The 16,780-nt window shown below is 32.7% G+C and overlaps 1 protein-coding gene across 1 annotated transcript; it reads left to right on the forward strand.

Annotated features, from left to right (window-relative positions):
* Positions 1-51: 51 nt before the first annotated feature.
* On the forward strand, positions 52-9,230 carry LOC143057200 (NADH dehydrogenase [ubiquinone] 1 beta subcomplex subunit 5, mitochondrial-like). The gene is made up of 6 exons (XM_076230457.1): positions 52-251; positions 2,205-2,296; positions 4,413-4,479; positions 6,112-6,173; positions 6,942-7,048; positions 8,935-9,230. The coding sequence occupies exons 1-6, from the start codon at positions 146-148 to the stop codon at positions 9,077-9,079; spliced, it is 579 nt and encodes a 192-aa protein (XP_076086572.1). The 5' UTR covers positions 52-145; the 3' UTR covers positions 9,080-9,230.
* Positions 9,231-16,780: the final 7,550 nt, after the last annotated feature.

Genomic DNA, 16,780 nt, shown 5'->3' on the forward strand with positions numbered 1-16,780 from the left:
ATTGTGACACTTTGAATAAATATTATATTATTTTTATTTTGCATGTAGGATATCAATAATTATAACTGGTACCCAGTTTACCGCCTGTAGCATACGCTTTGATACTGTTCCCAGAGTTGAGGGATCACCTTGGGAAAGGGACACTATGGGTGTTCTAAGTTGCTTAAGACCCTCTATCGTGAGAGGAACAAAACAAATAATTTCCTTATCGACAAAACATAATGCTCTTGCAACTAAGACTTTGCAGTCTGGTATGATTGTAGATTTAAGATATCAAACAGTTCTATAAAAACAACCATGAAATGATGAATATGCTACTCTCTAGTCTCCACTTCTAAAGTGTAAAAAAAATACTGTCTTAATATGAGAAAATAAAGGGTGGTAGGTAGATGATACTTATATAAACAAAGAGATAAATGAAAAATGAACAAATTGATACCCAATTTATATAATTCCATGGCTGTTATTCTGCACCAGAAGCGATGAAGCAGCGCATCTATTTTGGATGGGCAAATATCCACTTTTTTATATGGGACGAGCTCTGACGTTCCACGGTCCCAGCTTGTGGGCAAAACAGCCATTGGACTTCAGAGTAATCTCAGACTAATATATATCATGTACATGTATGACATGTATATATGTCAATTATCTGTACCATATTATGAATACCAATATATATGCCATATTTTTGCTGAAAGAAACTGTTGCCCAAATGTTATTTCAGAATACATGCAACAAATTAAAGTAAAATGAACAAAAAGGGTGTTGGGTATTGCCAATCTGATAGTCATCATAGTTGTTTACACCTCCATACCTGTCAACTCACCCGTTTTTTGCGGGTGACACCCGTTATTTTCACCTCTCACCCGGGAGTTTTTCTTTACCCGGCGGGTCCCGGGAATTTCTAACATTACCCGTTTCACCCGGATTTCTGACCGGAATTGTTTCCGGTATTTAGAAGTAATACGACCTTCGGTTTTATCGGTCTTTTTCAATGTAACCAAAAGTCAAAATGTAGGACTGTTTACCTGAGCTACGTAACGATATGAAGAGACAACACAGCTACAAGATGAGTTCAGTGACTATCAGTTGACCCCATTAGATGAACTTCCACTTTGCACTTCCCCTGAAACTGACATTGGTACATTTTGGGGAGAAATGTCCAAGTTGCATGACATTTTTATTAACAAGCCAAGATTTTTTGTTTTGTCAAAACTTGCTAAAACATTACTGGTTTTGCCAAACAGCAATGCAGACAGTGAGAGGGCATTTTCTTTAGTAAAGAAAATAGCTACAGAGTTTAGGGCTGATCTTAATAAGGATACACTGTGTGCTCTTCTTTCTTGTAAAATGAATACACATTTGCATTGCTATGAACTGAAACCAAGTGCAGTTCTTTTAAAGAATGCCAAGTCTGCTACTATGGAATATAACAATAGTCTGAAATAAACTTGTATACATGTTCTAACTGTTTCATATACATATTGACTATATAAATTATATGTAAACATATTTTTGTTCTTCAATTGAGCCCGCAAAATGTCGTACGCGTTATGACCTGAGATTTTTTTTCTCAATGCAGGTCATGACCTGACTTTTCATTTTCAGAGGTTGACAGGTATGCACCTCTTTTGAGATTTGTTATACATGTATATTTACATGTACATTACTTGTACTGGCCTCTAATATTGTATCTTTTGACCTGATACAATATAACTTTTACTTGCTTCACACCAAAAGCTTTCAATTCTCAACCTTTGATATACTGATTATTATTTTAATTTTAATACCTATAGGCTAAACCTGAGACTGCATATACATGTATATAAATCAAATGAAAGCCAATATGATATAATTTAAATTCACAGTAAATCAGATGTGCATTTAGGCAATTAATATTTACTCAGAATATTCCGAAGAGTAAACTCATTATTATCATGATTATTTTGAAGAGCTGATAAATTAGCGATTCATTTATTTTAGCTATATATAGGGTACCAATTTTCTTTGATAATACACGATTGTTTATTGTTAGATAAACATTTAATTTTGTGATTTATGAATTTCATTTTGCCAATGTCTGCAAAATCTTTAAAAAAAATCAAACTTTTTCGAACATTTATGGTTGACCAACACTAATACAGCACAAGAATTGGTACAAATGATAATTAATCTACAGTACATGATACTCCTTATAATTACAGGTATTGTCAGACAAATGGGAGGAGGTGGAGGGCCCCCTACGATGATAAAAACAGCTTCCAGGAGTGTCTACAATACTCTCAAAGATGAATTTGTATGTATTATGTAATAGATATATATAGGATTTTAGGCATAGGCGGATCCACTGGGGGGCCCGGGCCCCCCCTTTCGTGGGAAAAATTTGGTTGATTATATAGGGAATCATTGAAGCATGACTGGAGCGGGCCCCCTCTTAGGTCAGTTAGCGGGCCCCCCCTTAGGAAAAGTTCTGGATCCGCCACTGTTAGGGGTCCACATAACGTAGAAAAGTAAATTTATGTGTATATAGGACGTACATTGACCTATAATGGTTTACTTTTATAAATTGTTATTTGGATGGAGAGTTGTCTCATTGGCACTCACACCACATCTTCCTATATCTATATATCACCTTATTTCTTGTTAGATGCTCTACAGATGATTTCCCCTTATCAACATGATTGAAACCTTATTAAATGATATTGATTAGGCCACACCAATTTGATCCCTTGTTCGACGGACCTGCCCGCACCTATTTTTTTCAAAACAGATTTTTTTAATTTTTTTTATATTCCCGCTTCCCGCATCCGGAATTGTAATCATGTCCATTTCCCGCACCGTTTTTTTTAAAATATTATAAAAAGATATCAACATTTGTTAAATCACAGTCTAACCTGTATATAACGATTTTAAACATAAAAGCACCCCACCACACTGTGTAAATATCTGTGAGAATATTTGTTTCAGCATGAAACCTGGAGTGCTCCGATAAAAAGTTATAACAGCGGGTATTTTCGTGAAGAACAAAAAATTGGTTTCTTTCCCCCTTACTTATATTCCCTATCAAAACATGTTCGTTGTTAGAATAAAGTACAAAGAACTTCTGGAGGATTTGCCTTCAACTTCAATTATATTGTATGCTGCGAAACAAAACTATCCATAGCCGCTGCATGTTTATGCACCTGTCCTGATTGATTCAGGAGCATGTCGTTCAGCAGTTATCGTTTGTTGATGTTGTTCATTGGTATTTTCCCGTTTGGATATATATAAATTAGATCGTTGGTTTTCCTGTTCGAATTGTGTACGCTAATAATTTTGGGGTCCTTTATAGCTTGCTGTTTGGTCTGTATCAAAGCCCTGTGTAAAAGGCCTTACTTTGACCTGTGTTTGTTATTATCCGGTTGAGAACAACCCTCCCTCAGACAAGGGGTCATTTTACTGATGTAGAAAAGAAAATAGAAATACCAAGGATTTGTATAGTTCTTCTATACAAAACCTTTGAACACTTAGAATTTTGTACTCAAAAAGAGGAGAGTTACATCATATTTTAAACAATTTTTTCTAAAAGAGGGGTCCACTTATTTTGAATAATATTAAACTGTTAAAGTAAATGTGTTAACATGGTTAAAGTCCAGGAATATTACTAAATTCTTGGACATGTTTTGACTATTTAATACCAGATAGATATATAGTTCTATGAGAAAATATGAGCCCTTTTGTACAAACAAATATATTATAACATGTATTGATCCCTCATAAAACATGTAAAAAGAGATATTTATAACACTAAGGGGTTGCCCCCAAACTGATTATGATTTGGATGGAGAATTGTCTCATTGTCAGTCACACATACATAGACCAGATTTAATTATTTCTTGGTGAACAGGGAAAAAATACTTCAGAAATTAAAGAAATGTCAAAGTACAAGTGATAAATCAAGTTTTAATATTGTCAAAACTTATTATTTTATGTTTACAAAAAAAAATTATAATCGCTCGCTTTTACTTTTCAAGCTTCGCCTCAAAAATTTGCAAATTAAATATTTTTTTATTAAAATTTTCAAATCGCTCGCTCGCCCCAAATTTTGGAGTCCAAAAATCCGTAGAACAAGAAATTAAATTGGTGTGGCCTTATGACATTTTAAAAGAAAAATCTGAAATTTAAACATTTTAGTTATATCTTTTAAGATTTATTTTTGTTATGTACTATGTCAGTATGTGCAGTGATAGCAGCATGCAGAATAACATTATCTTTATTTTTAAGTTGTCTCTCCTGTGTACAGATAAAATATCAGTAACAGAATAAATTACAATAAATCTGTACTTTTAAGTTATCTCCCCTGCATTTCCATGTCACAGCAAATAAAATGACTTACTATTTATTTGACTAAGTTTATATCCTTTATTTTACAGCATTTCTTCTTCTGGGTTGGAGCTATACCATGTATACTGATAGTAGCAGCATTTAACATCTTTGGTGGTTAGTATTTAGTACCGGTACTTTAAAGCTCCTCTGACCCAAAATATTTATACAAAAATAATCTTCTCTGAAACTAATGGGCCAAATTAGGCCTAAATCAACATTTGGGTTTTTAGTTTTAAAATTGTGTTCAATTATCCCACTGGTCGACTGATATTGCCATCGAGGCCAAAAAAAATTGAAGTTATAAAATACAAATATTGTCTTTTAATAGAGGAAAATCTGTTGTGTACATTTACAAAATGTCAAGATCTACATATGGTCTATCTTGATCAAAATTAATAGACAACTTCTTATAAAATATATGTAAAGTTGATTTTTACCATTTTTATGCCCCTGTCATAGCGGAGGGGGCATTAAGTTTTACCCTTGTCCAAACATACATACTAAAGTTGGTTTCCGTTCTCAAACTTTAGATTGCCTGAACCAAATGTTATGAAATTTATATAGAACGTTCATTACAACAAAACATAGATCAGGTTTGAATTTTGGTGGTTATGCTCCTTTACAGTTTCTGTTCTCTAACTTTAGTTTGCCTCAACAAAATGTTATGAAACTTAAACACAATGCTTATTACCAGATCAATTTTCAGTTTTGGTGTCCTCACTTAAATCGTTCTTTAGTTATGCCCTTTACAAGTAGAAACATTGCTGAATTTTTCATTACCATTCTCCAACTTTAGTTTGCCTCATCAAAATGTTATGATACTTTTACACAATGCTAACTACTACAAAATATAGATCAAGTTTGAATTTTGGTGGCACACTTAAACCATTCTCGAGTTATCACCATTGACAAATAACAAATTGCTGAATTTTTCATTTCCATTCTCCAACTTTAGTTTGCCTCAACCAAATGTTATGAAACTTATACATAATGCTTCTTACCACAAAATACAGATCAACATTGGATTTTAGTGGGTCAATATAAGGGTTCAAGAGTTATGCCCCTTTACAAGTGAAAAATTGCTGAATTTTTTGTTTCCTTTAACTTAAGTTAGCTTCAACCAAATGTTATGAAACTTATACACAATTTGCTTTTTGATACCAAACACAGATTAAGATTGAATTTTGGAGGTTTTTCCTTTACTGTTCTAGAGTTATACCCCTTTACAAAAATCTGTTATTTAACTTAAGTTTGACTCAACCAAATGTTATGAAACTTTTACACAATAGTTATTACCACAAAACTCAGATCAAGTACAAATTTTTTGTTGTGTCACTTTTCCTGTTCTTCATATATGTCCCTTTATAACTTTATATAATATATTTGCAAGTCGGGGCATCATCTGTATTCCATGGACATATTCCCCATTTATCTTTCTTTGCTTATTATCTTGAACACTATTATAGATAGAGATTGTAATAATAAACCTGTCAAAGGCTTTACAAGCCTCTTTCATTATTATATTTGAATTAAAAAACTTAATTAATATGATGAAATATCCAATTCTCACTCGTTATGAAACCTTTAATTTGAATATTGTAAAATTTGCTACAAAACAAAGGTATTCTTCAAACTGTAACAGTAAACTATATATATATATTTGTTATAAATTTAATTACAACCTGTGAACCTGAATGTTTTCATAGTTCCTTTGCCAAGAAAATAAGGTTAACGTTTTATATTTAGGTCAGGGAGAACTAACAGATATACCAGAAGGATACCAACCTCATCATTGGGAATATGAAAAGGTATAGTAATACAATCTACATTCCATCGAAGTCACAATTTGTAAAAGTAAACCATAAAGTACAGTCTTCAACATGGAGACTAGGCTCACACTGAACAGCAAGCTCTAAAGGTCCCCAAAAATGACCTGTGTAAAACTACTCAAACATGAAAACCAACTGTCTAATCTATATAGAAAAACGAAAATGTGAAACACTTATGAACCACATCAACAAATGACAACCACTAGACATCTTGTTATGCATGCGTAGGAAATCATTGCGAGGTTCTCATTAATGTGAATTATGCAACTGTGTGAGTATCGCAACAATTAGAACATGCATTAAAATTTCTGATGCATATACATCTACATGTATGTACAGGGGTATGCAGCTTTTCCTCAAATTCCAATAATCTCATTATTTGTCCATTCTTTAAAATTTTCAATATATCTATTTGAATTTTCAGTACATGCATGTGAAGGATTCTCCTTTGTTTCCGAAATTCAATTTCAATTGAATTTACCATGTTTACATTAATAAAACTTTTTTTGACCTCTTGATTTTGAAAATTGCAAAGTTTTATAAATCTTTTTGAATACTAAGGCATTCATAAAACTTTTTGTTTAAGACGTATTGCTTTATATATTGCACAGTGTATCACTCAAGTTTCTTTAAATGCAAGCGCATTTGAAGTGCTTTTTAGTTATAAATAAAAGATACAGCTATTCAAATAATTTATAATACCAGTTCTAATTCAATGAAGATAAATACAACATTTTGTTATTTCAGCATCCCATAAGACGATTCATTGCTAAACATTTTACAGTACCTATGGAAAAAATATATGAACAGAACCTCCACTATCAATGGATGGATAATGCGAAAAACGATCAGAGGTATAGTAATTGCACAGACACTTTATTAGCTAACCTGACTGAAAGGGTCAATCCAACTTTCCTGATCCCTCAAAACTGTCTTAATAGTACATCCATCATTTGTAAACTTTTACAAAAATCTTTTTTCTATAAAAATACTGGATAAATAGACCAATTTTGAGTTTGTTCTTCACCAGAAAAAAACTTGTTAATTATGTGCACCTTTATGATATCATCTACCAGATAGAGGGGATCACCTGTATTCCTGCACTATTAACTTTCATCGAGTGTCTGAGTGATCTTCATTGTGCAGGATAAACTAGAAATAATGTTTGTTCTGTATGTACTTAATCACAATTCCCTAATGACAGCAGTGCTGATTGTCAATTATGAGAGGTCAGTATGCTGAATAATATGTGCATTATAGCATCATTGTTTTCCAACAACTTACTCAACATGCTAATGGAGGTGATGATGCCCCTAAATCCACAAATGATGTACACTAAAACCAAAGTTTTTGACAGAAATGCATCAAATTGTCTATTGATACTATTTTTAGCCACACTTTTCGATACGCTGTCTTGTTTAAATGTTTCCAATGATATACCTACATGGCTGACACGACCACGTAATAAAAAATATAGCAAAATGCAAGTTTTTGCTATTTATCTGAGATTTAAACCTGAAAAACTGGTCACCTTGGTGTTAAAATAATATATCAAATAAGTATAGATATGAAAGAGAACATCTACTGAACTTGAGACATGTGCATGCATAAGTAGTGGAGTTTATCTAAACCCTGCCCCTTTTGGGGTAAAGATTGTATGAAGTGCTATCAAAACCCTATGTTAACAAATTGATATCTAAATCGTCCATGGCTTATCACTACCTTTTGATATACAAAATATAGTACATTGATCAAAGCATTCTTAACACCTTATCCATGAACATTTCCAGAAATTTATCAAAGTCATTATATGTTCAGATATATTCAAGTCACAAAATGATCTGTCAAGAAAATTACATAACTTTTGCAAGGTGCAGAAATATATAAATGATGTCATTGTTATAAAATTTGAAGTTATCTCCCATTATCCAGAATTGTAGTTGAATCAACATCAACCAATGCTGTATTGACAATGCAATATTTATTTTTTCTTCCTTCTGACAAATAAACGCAATCCCCTTCTGTGCTTACAAGCACTTTGATAAATCTTAACCATGCACACAATTAATTTCATATATACTGCAGCTGTGCTATTTGAGCAGTCAAATTGCATTGACTGTATATTTATATGTCATATACAGTCATTGACCGTATATCACCTTGTTTATGACGTTGACAATGCGTTTCCGTAGAGTTTTATTTATGACGTCAACAAAACATACAGGTTCGCGGAAATTTTACGTCGTCCGCTTCAAATTTAAAAATGATGTTTTTTACCCTAAATATTTCATTTAGAACAGTTTTAAGAGCTGCAGCATATAAAGAATAACCATACATTGTCTCGAAATATCAATCGGTTATTTGTACTCGGCTCGAAACAGGTAAAAATGCTCGGCACAGCCTCGCTTTTACCTGTTTCTAAGCCTCGTACAAATAACATTGATATTTCGAGACAATGTATGGTTATTCTATATATAATTTTTTTTATTTAAAATCACAAAAATACTGAACTAGGAGGAAAATCCAAAATGGAAAGTCCCTAATCAAATGGCAAAATCAAAAGCTCAAACACGTGAAACAAATGGATAACAACTGTTATATTTCTGACTTGCTACAACTATATTGTACATGTTGTATGGAATATAAAAATAATGCTTCACACTTTTTTTGGATTTGAGGTTACTGTTTCATGGCAGCATAAATTTCTTGGAAATTGATTGATGTTTCTGTTTATTTTCAGAATTTTAGCGCGTAAGATTAGAGCAATGATGAGAGAAAACCAGGATTATAAGGCTTGGTATTATATACCAGTTGATGTCAAAGGAAAAGAAGAAGCCGCAGGACATAGACGGGCTTTCGAAAAGAGACACAGTTACACAGAATAGTCGTGTGATTATAGAAACTTGTTAGCGTGAGAATTGTTCAATAAAAACTATGTTTCATGGAAATGTACAAATTCTAGATCTGTTATTTATATAGGGTTGGTATAAATTGACAGGAATTTATATAGAATTTTATGATTAAAAAAAGTATAAAGTTAATTATTTGTATTATTAAAAAAAGATATACTGTCAGAGAATAATTAGGAATTTTGGTGTCACTTTTCATGCTTTGTTGAAAAGTGTTGGGGTTTATATGTACTATTACATCACTTGCTATTCAGTGCTAATACCAATGTTAGCTTTTTGGTTGAAGAAGACTTCAAGTCTTCTGAAGACCTATGGTGCCGACTTTAAAATCATTTACCACCTACGTATGCCGCATCCGTTTCTGTGCACTACAATTTCACAACAACTTCTGATTCTTGACACTGATTTTTACACATGATTAAGCATCTGAATCATTTAATTTTTAAAAATAGGATTGAAAAACAATCACTATCGTAAATATGTATCCTTTTATTAACATAAATTATTAGATTTCATCTCATCTACATAAACGTTGTTTGTTTACTTGTAACCGGATGTTTTTAATGTAGACATGTGTAGTACGCCTGCATGAATTTGGTTTTGTGTCAACTTGCCCTGTTTACATGTTCGCCCTTGGTCTGATCGTCCTGAGTTCTTTCCACCATATAGTACGTTCTCCCTGTGTTCATTCTCTTCACTCTTATCAAGGACGTTTTATAATACGTCCTGGCATTTATTAAAAGATATTTATATTAATAAAATTCTTTGTTTCTCATGATCAAATTAATAAGTAACCAAAAACATTTTCTCTGTAGATTATTCTAACATGCTAGATTTTGAACTTTGTTGTTTTCATCTAGTTGTAAAATCATGAACATGGCACTGCCGCAGGTGAATTTTCATCTGCAAAGAGGGTTCTTACACAGCCTAAGGATAAAAGCATGGCTGATTGACAAAATTCAATGATGCAGTACTACCATAAAGATAATACTGAATAGTAGTTTTTTTCACTAATTTATTGACATAATACGTTATTTTCGTATTCAATTAAATCATTTAAAGCACAATGTACTATTCTTTTTTAACAAAGACCAACAAACAGGTTTTACAGTGGGTTGTTATGTTCTTCCAATGAGGGTTAGCCCTCATTTGGAGTGTTTTTCCCAACCTGTAAAAGGTCCATCTTTGTGCATAATTCAAAATTGGAAATTTCAAAATGCATCATATATTCTTACACAAGAAAATAAACCCTGGTCTGCTAGCTACATGTTCATCTTTTCTACTGATTTAATAACTAGAATCATGCAAACAGACTTAAGAAAAAGTCATGTAAGCTCATCATTCAAATATGACACTTTTTCTAGACAATTCAGATTGTGCAAAATACTTCGCTTAAAATTGTAACCTTTAAAATTGTTGTCGCGCACAAAAAAAACCCATGGGAACTTTCAAAAGTTGGCAGGTATGTAACCAGTCTTACTATTTTTATGCCCCATTTATGGGCATTATGTTTTCTGGTCTGTCCGTCCGTCCGTCCTGCTTTAGGTTGAGGTTTATGGTCGAGGTAGTTTTTGATGAAGTTTAAATCAAACCAACTTAAAACTAAGTACACATGTGTTCCTTATGATATGATCTTTCTAATTTTACTGTCAAATTAAAGATTTTACCCAATTTAAATAGTCCACTGAAAAGAGAAAATGGTTGTAAGGATGGGATATCTATGTAATTATGACACATTCTTGTTCGAAGAAAAAAAATATGTCATAACGATAATGGAACAAAGCAGGCTGGGTTAGAGGGGCTGCTTTTATGGTAATTCAAGTTATCTTTTATTCACCTTCTTCCACCTCAGAGCTATCAGCTCTTTGCTTTGATGGTGCTCCTGACATTGGATTATCCACTAAGAGGAAGTTTCTGTTTGGAAAAGTTATTAGCACCACACTTTTGACTACATGTTAAATCTAACCTTTTAAAATTTGGAAAGTTATTAAGTTCAGATTTCTTTAGGCATCAGTATTTTTTATGCCCCTGTCCACAAAGTATTAAGGATTATTCTTACCTGTCTGTACGTTATGAAATTGTTTTCTGCAGTCTGTTAACATTACTTTGCCTAAATCAAATGTTATGACACACAATACTTATCACCTTAAATTACAGATTTTGAGTTAGGTTGCATCACTTGCATTATTTTGAGTTATGTCTCTTGAATAATTATAAATGGAAATTACAGACTTTTCTAAAAGTTGTGGCATTCTTTTATTAATGACTTTATTTCATTACACAAACTAGTCTAATCTTTTACTTAATTTTATCATCAGATCAAGGATATTAATCGTAAATATAAACCAATATGCAGACATCTTATACGTTCAGGCATTTCACATCCAATCTTTTATGGTAATATTCTATACAAAGCACAAAAATATCAGAATTCACCTCAATGACTAACAAATCCTTTAAACAGACTTATTAAGAAGGGATTAAGTTACGATACTGTTGTCAGGTCATTACAGATTGCATATTTTGGCTTTAATATTGATTCACCTTTAGGTTCTTTGCACCTGAATTAAACACATTTATTCTAAACCAATTGTTAGCATGACACAGGCTATGTTCTCATATATTTCATGATGGTATAATACTAAACCCCTATTAGGAGGGATTGTGCCTGATATTCATATGATGAAGACATAATCTTTCAATCAGTTCAATTGAGGTCTGGAGCTGGCAAGTAAGTTAACTGCTAGTAGTATGTTGTTATTTATGTATTATTATCATTTTGTTTATTTTCTTTTGTTTCATATTCTGACATCAGACTCGGACTTCTCTTGAACTGAATTTTAATGTGCGTATTGTTATGCGTTTACTTTTCTACATTGGTTAGAGGTATAGGGGGAGGGTTGAGATCTCACAAACATGTTTAACCCCGCCGCATTTTTGCGCCTGTCCCAAGTCAGGAGCCTCTGGCCTTTGTTAGTCTTGTATTATTTTGATTTTAGTTTCTTGTGTACAATTTGGAAATTAGTATGGCGTTCATTATCACTGGACTAGTATATATTTGTTTAGGGGCCAGCTGAAGGACGCCTCCGGGTGAGAATTTCTCGCTACATTGAAGACCTGTTGGTGACCCTCTGCTGTTGTTTTTTATTTGGTCGGGTTGTTGTCTCTTTGACACATTCCCCATTTCCATTCTCAATTTTATGATATATTTGGGATATTTTCTTCTCATATATTTTATGATGGTATGATACTAAACCCTTGATGAGAGGGATTGTACTGTATTTTAATATGATGAAGACAATCTTTCAATCAGTTTAGCTGAGATCTGGAGCTGGCACATCAGTAACTGGTAGTAGTTCTTTGTTAATTTATGCATCTTTGTCATTTTTGCTTAGTTTCTTTTGTTAACTGTTCTGACATCAGACTCTGGCTTCTTTTAAACTGGATTTTTACTGTCTGTTTGTTTATTCTACATTGGGTATAGGTATAGGAAAGGGTTGAGATCTCACAAAACATGTTTAACCCAGCAGCATTTTTGTGTCTGTCTGTCCAAAGTCAGGAGCCTCAGACCTTTGATAGTCTTGTAGGTGTTTTATTCTTAGTTCATTTATATGTTTTGGAGTTAAGTATGCTGCCGTTCATTTTCTCTGAAATTGTTCACATTTGTAATGGGCCACCTGAAGCTGGGTTCCAGATGTGGGATTTTCTTGCTGCATTCAAGACTCTTTGGTAGCTTTCTGCTGTGTTCTGCTCTTTGGTCAGGTTGTTGTATCTTTGACACATTCCCCATTTCCATTCTTAATTTTATTCAATGGTTTTGTAATTTCTTCAAATTAATACCTTTCACATTTAAACCATATCTAGCATAAAAACAAGAGTGCACACGCTGAAATGTCTCGCCTTCTATACTAATCATTGATATTATGTTGATAGTCCTAAGTATAAAGCTTTATTACAACTGTCTCATAAACTTAACATTAACCAAGATAACTAAACAAAGACCAATGAACCATGAAAATGAGTTCAAGGTCAGATGAACCATGCCAGGCAGACATGTACAGCTAACAATGCTTCTATACAACATATATAGTTGACCTATTACTTATAGTTTAAGAAAAATAGACCAAAACACAAAAAATTAACACTGTGCAATGAACCGTGAAAATGCGGTCATGGTCAAAAGAAACCTGCGCTACTGACATAAAGATCATAAAATATTTCCATACACCAAATATAGTTGACCTATGGCATATAGTATTAGATAAATAGACCAAAACTAAAAAACTTAACTTTGACCACTGAACCATGAAAATGAGGTCAAGGTCACATGACATCTGCCCGCTAGACATGTACACCTTACAATCATTCCTTACAACAAATATAGTAGACCTATTGCATATAGTATGAAAAAAACAGACCAAAACACAAAAATTTAACTATAACCACTGAACCATGAAAATGAGGTCAAGGTCACATGACATCTGCCCGCTAGACATGTACACTTTACAATCATTCCATTCAACAAATACAGTAGACCTATTGCATATAGTATGAAAAAAACAGACCAAAACACAAAAATTTTAACTATAACCACTGAACCATGAAAATGAGGTCAAGGTCAGATGACACCTGCCAGTTGGACATGTACACCTTGCAGTCCTTCCATACACCAAATATACAAGCCCTATTGCTTATAGTATCTGAGATACGGACTTGACCACCAAAACTTAACCTTGTTCACTGATCCATGAAATGAGGTCGAGGTCAAGTGAAAACTGTCTGACAGACATGAGGACCTTGCAAGGTACGCAAATATCAAATATAGTTATCCTATTACTTATAATAAGAGAGAATTCAACATTACAAAAAATCTGAACTTTTTTTTCAAGTGGTCACTGAACCATGAAAATGAGGTCAAGGACATTGGACATGTGACTGACGGAAACTTCGTAACATGAGGCATCTATATACAAAGTATGAAGCATCCAGGTCTTCCATCTTCTAAAATATAAAGCTTTTAAGAAGTTAGCTAACACCGCTGCCGCCGCCGGATCACTATCCCTATGTCGAGCTTTCTGCAACAAAAGTTGCAGGCTCGACAATTGGGAAATGTGGTATGATTAAAAATCTGAAAGATCAAAGGACAAAGATATAAACAAGCATTGGTCACTATTTTCATTGTATGTTTTGGTCATAGAACAGTACAATCATGGCTGTGTTTATTATTCTGATTTTATGTCTATGTAAAATAAAACGAAAATCAAGTCAAGATATTGGCATAAAGCCAAGTAAGTTGAATATTGTGAAAGATGAAGTTTAGATGCATATGGATCAACAACTTTCCTAAATCAAGAAATAAATTTCAGGGAAACTTAGAGAATTTAAAGAATACTGTGGACTTTGGCACACATTATTTTTTTTTTAGTCATACAGGTTTTGGTGGTGTACCAATGTAGTCACTTTAATCAATGGTTTTTGTTCATACTTGAAGGTCACATGACTTTATATTTGTTTGCATGAACATCATTTGGTCTCTGGTGGAGAGTTGTCTCATTGGCAATCATATCACATCTCCTTTATTTGCTGATAACTATAACATAACATGAACTATGTCAAATCTTTGTAGAAGTGTAGGTACCTGTACATAGACTACTGAACAAATTAATAATGGTTGAAAGAAGCATACACAACATTATAACGACTTTGGGACCTATATTCATATCACAGTATGTAATTAATTATGAAAGATTGCAAACTGCATTGTATTAACATGATGGATTGAATAAACATAGTCATATACATTATCAGAAAATGTAAAATTACTAGGGTTTACCTGATTTCCCAACAAAACTGCAATGAAAAAGGTGAATGCAACTGAATGCCCAATGCTGTAGAGTTACTATTTTTACAGTTACTCCAGATTGACTATCAGACCAGTCTAATTCTGATTGAATCTTTAAACAAAAGAATATACTGCAACAGCAAAACATAAAATATTAATACTCAGTAGTTTCGTATAAGACATCTATTAAATGAGGTTGTTTGAACCCTTGAAAGGATGCCATATACCCAATAAAGTTATCTTTTTACCCATAAGTGAGGAATTCACATAATCCACTGTACAATTTATATAAGCAGCCACTGAACCATGAAAATGAGGCCAAGGACAGTTGACATTTGAGAGACTGAATCTGTATTACAATGCATCTGTATACAAGTTATAAAGCATCAAGGTCTTCTATCTTCTGAAATATAATACTTTTAACAAATAGTTTATGCTGTTTATTATGTGACCACAGAAATGTAATCCCTTTGTCTCACAGGCAAATTACCCCTACAAGAAATGCCTTCAGAATTTGATTGTTCCACCAATTAGTTAAATGTCAAGGTGAAATGAAGGTCATGAGGATGCTGCAGCCTGCAATCCATCTTGTGATAATATATCTTCATACCAAATATCATTGGTCTTTGTCAAAAAATAATCAAGAATGTGTCCATTGTACACAGATACCCAACTCACACTATCAAGTTCAGTGGATTGTGAAATTAGGATAAAAACTCTTATTTTGGCATTAAAATTCATATCATAGGGAACATGTGTACTGAGTTTCAAGTTGTTCCGACTTCAACTTCATCAAAAACTACTTCAACAAAAAACTTGAACCTTGAAGCAGGACAGACAGACGAATTTATGGACGGACGCACAGATCAGAAAACTATTGTAGGTGGGACATAAAAAGTTAAAACATTTAACAAAGCAAATTAAAGTCAATATTTTATTATATTTTCATGTTATCCTTAACAATGCACAAATTGTAATTCATTAATGGAAAATTTGCAATTAATTAATGTTTCACATTCATATACTTGAACAACTTAAAAAATCTGTTTAATACATTTACCCTTCTATACAAACATTTGATATTTAAAACATCTAACATAATCCCATGTACATACATACATACAAAATACAACAGAAACATGATAAGGTAAAATCAGGGGAAGTTGCAATATAAAACATGTGATGTTTATTTAACATTTTGGACTTAGAAAATGTCATTTGAAATTAGAAAAGACAGTACATGGTAGAGTCATTGAATTATAAAGTCTAAAACGCTTGAAAATGCTTGAGACAATGGGTGGTTCATGGTCCAAAACAAACAGGCTTTATATCAAAGTATCAATAGAAGAAACCTATGAAGCTGATATGGAGAGAAAATTGTGGATATTAAAAAATAATATGGCACATTTAAAATCCTGAACAAACTGGACACAGATGTTGAACATAAGGACAAATAGTTCTGTACTATACATATTCAGGTACATCATAGGAAAGTACTATTTTCATTAATGGGGAAAACATGACTAGGTTCAGGTTGTTTGATTTAGATGCTTTTTTCATTCTTATCGTATACATCTTAATAAAATAGTTATCATATAAAATGTACATCTAGCATTTCAACCATATTCAGTTACATTTGCACACATGTATCTATTAATTAACAAATTTACAATTTATCTTTCAATTTTATCTTTTACAAAGAGTTGCTATTTAGTATTTCCTTATCAGTAGCAAAGCATTTTGTAATAAGAATAAGTGCAGACATATATTTATGTATTGACTGTGTAATGGCAAGGTATAAATACATCCAACAATATTTGACATCTAAACCTCAT

This window comes from Mytilus galloprovincialis, chromosome 13 (assembly GCF_965363235.1).
Source record: "Mytilus galloprovincialis chromosome 13, xbMytGall1.hap1.1, whole genome shotgun sequence".
Lineage (NCBI taxonomy): Eukaryota > Metazoa > Mollusca > Bivalvia > Mytilida > Mytilidae > Mytilus > Mytilus galloprovincialis.

Coding starts and splice junctions, on each gene's coding strand:
- LOC143057200 (XM_076230457.1), top strand. CDS start 146: ATGGGTGTTCTAAGTTGCTTAAGACCCTCTATCGTGAGAGGAACAAAA. Junction 252..2,204: donor AACTAAGACTTTGCAGTCTG/GTATGATTGTAG, acceptor TTATAATTACAG/GTATTGTCAGACAAATGGGA. Junction 7,049..8,934: donor AATGCGAAAAACGATCAGAG/GTATAGTAATTG, acceptor GTTTATTTTCAG/AATTTTAGCGCGTAAGATTA.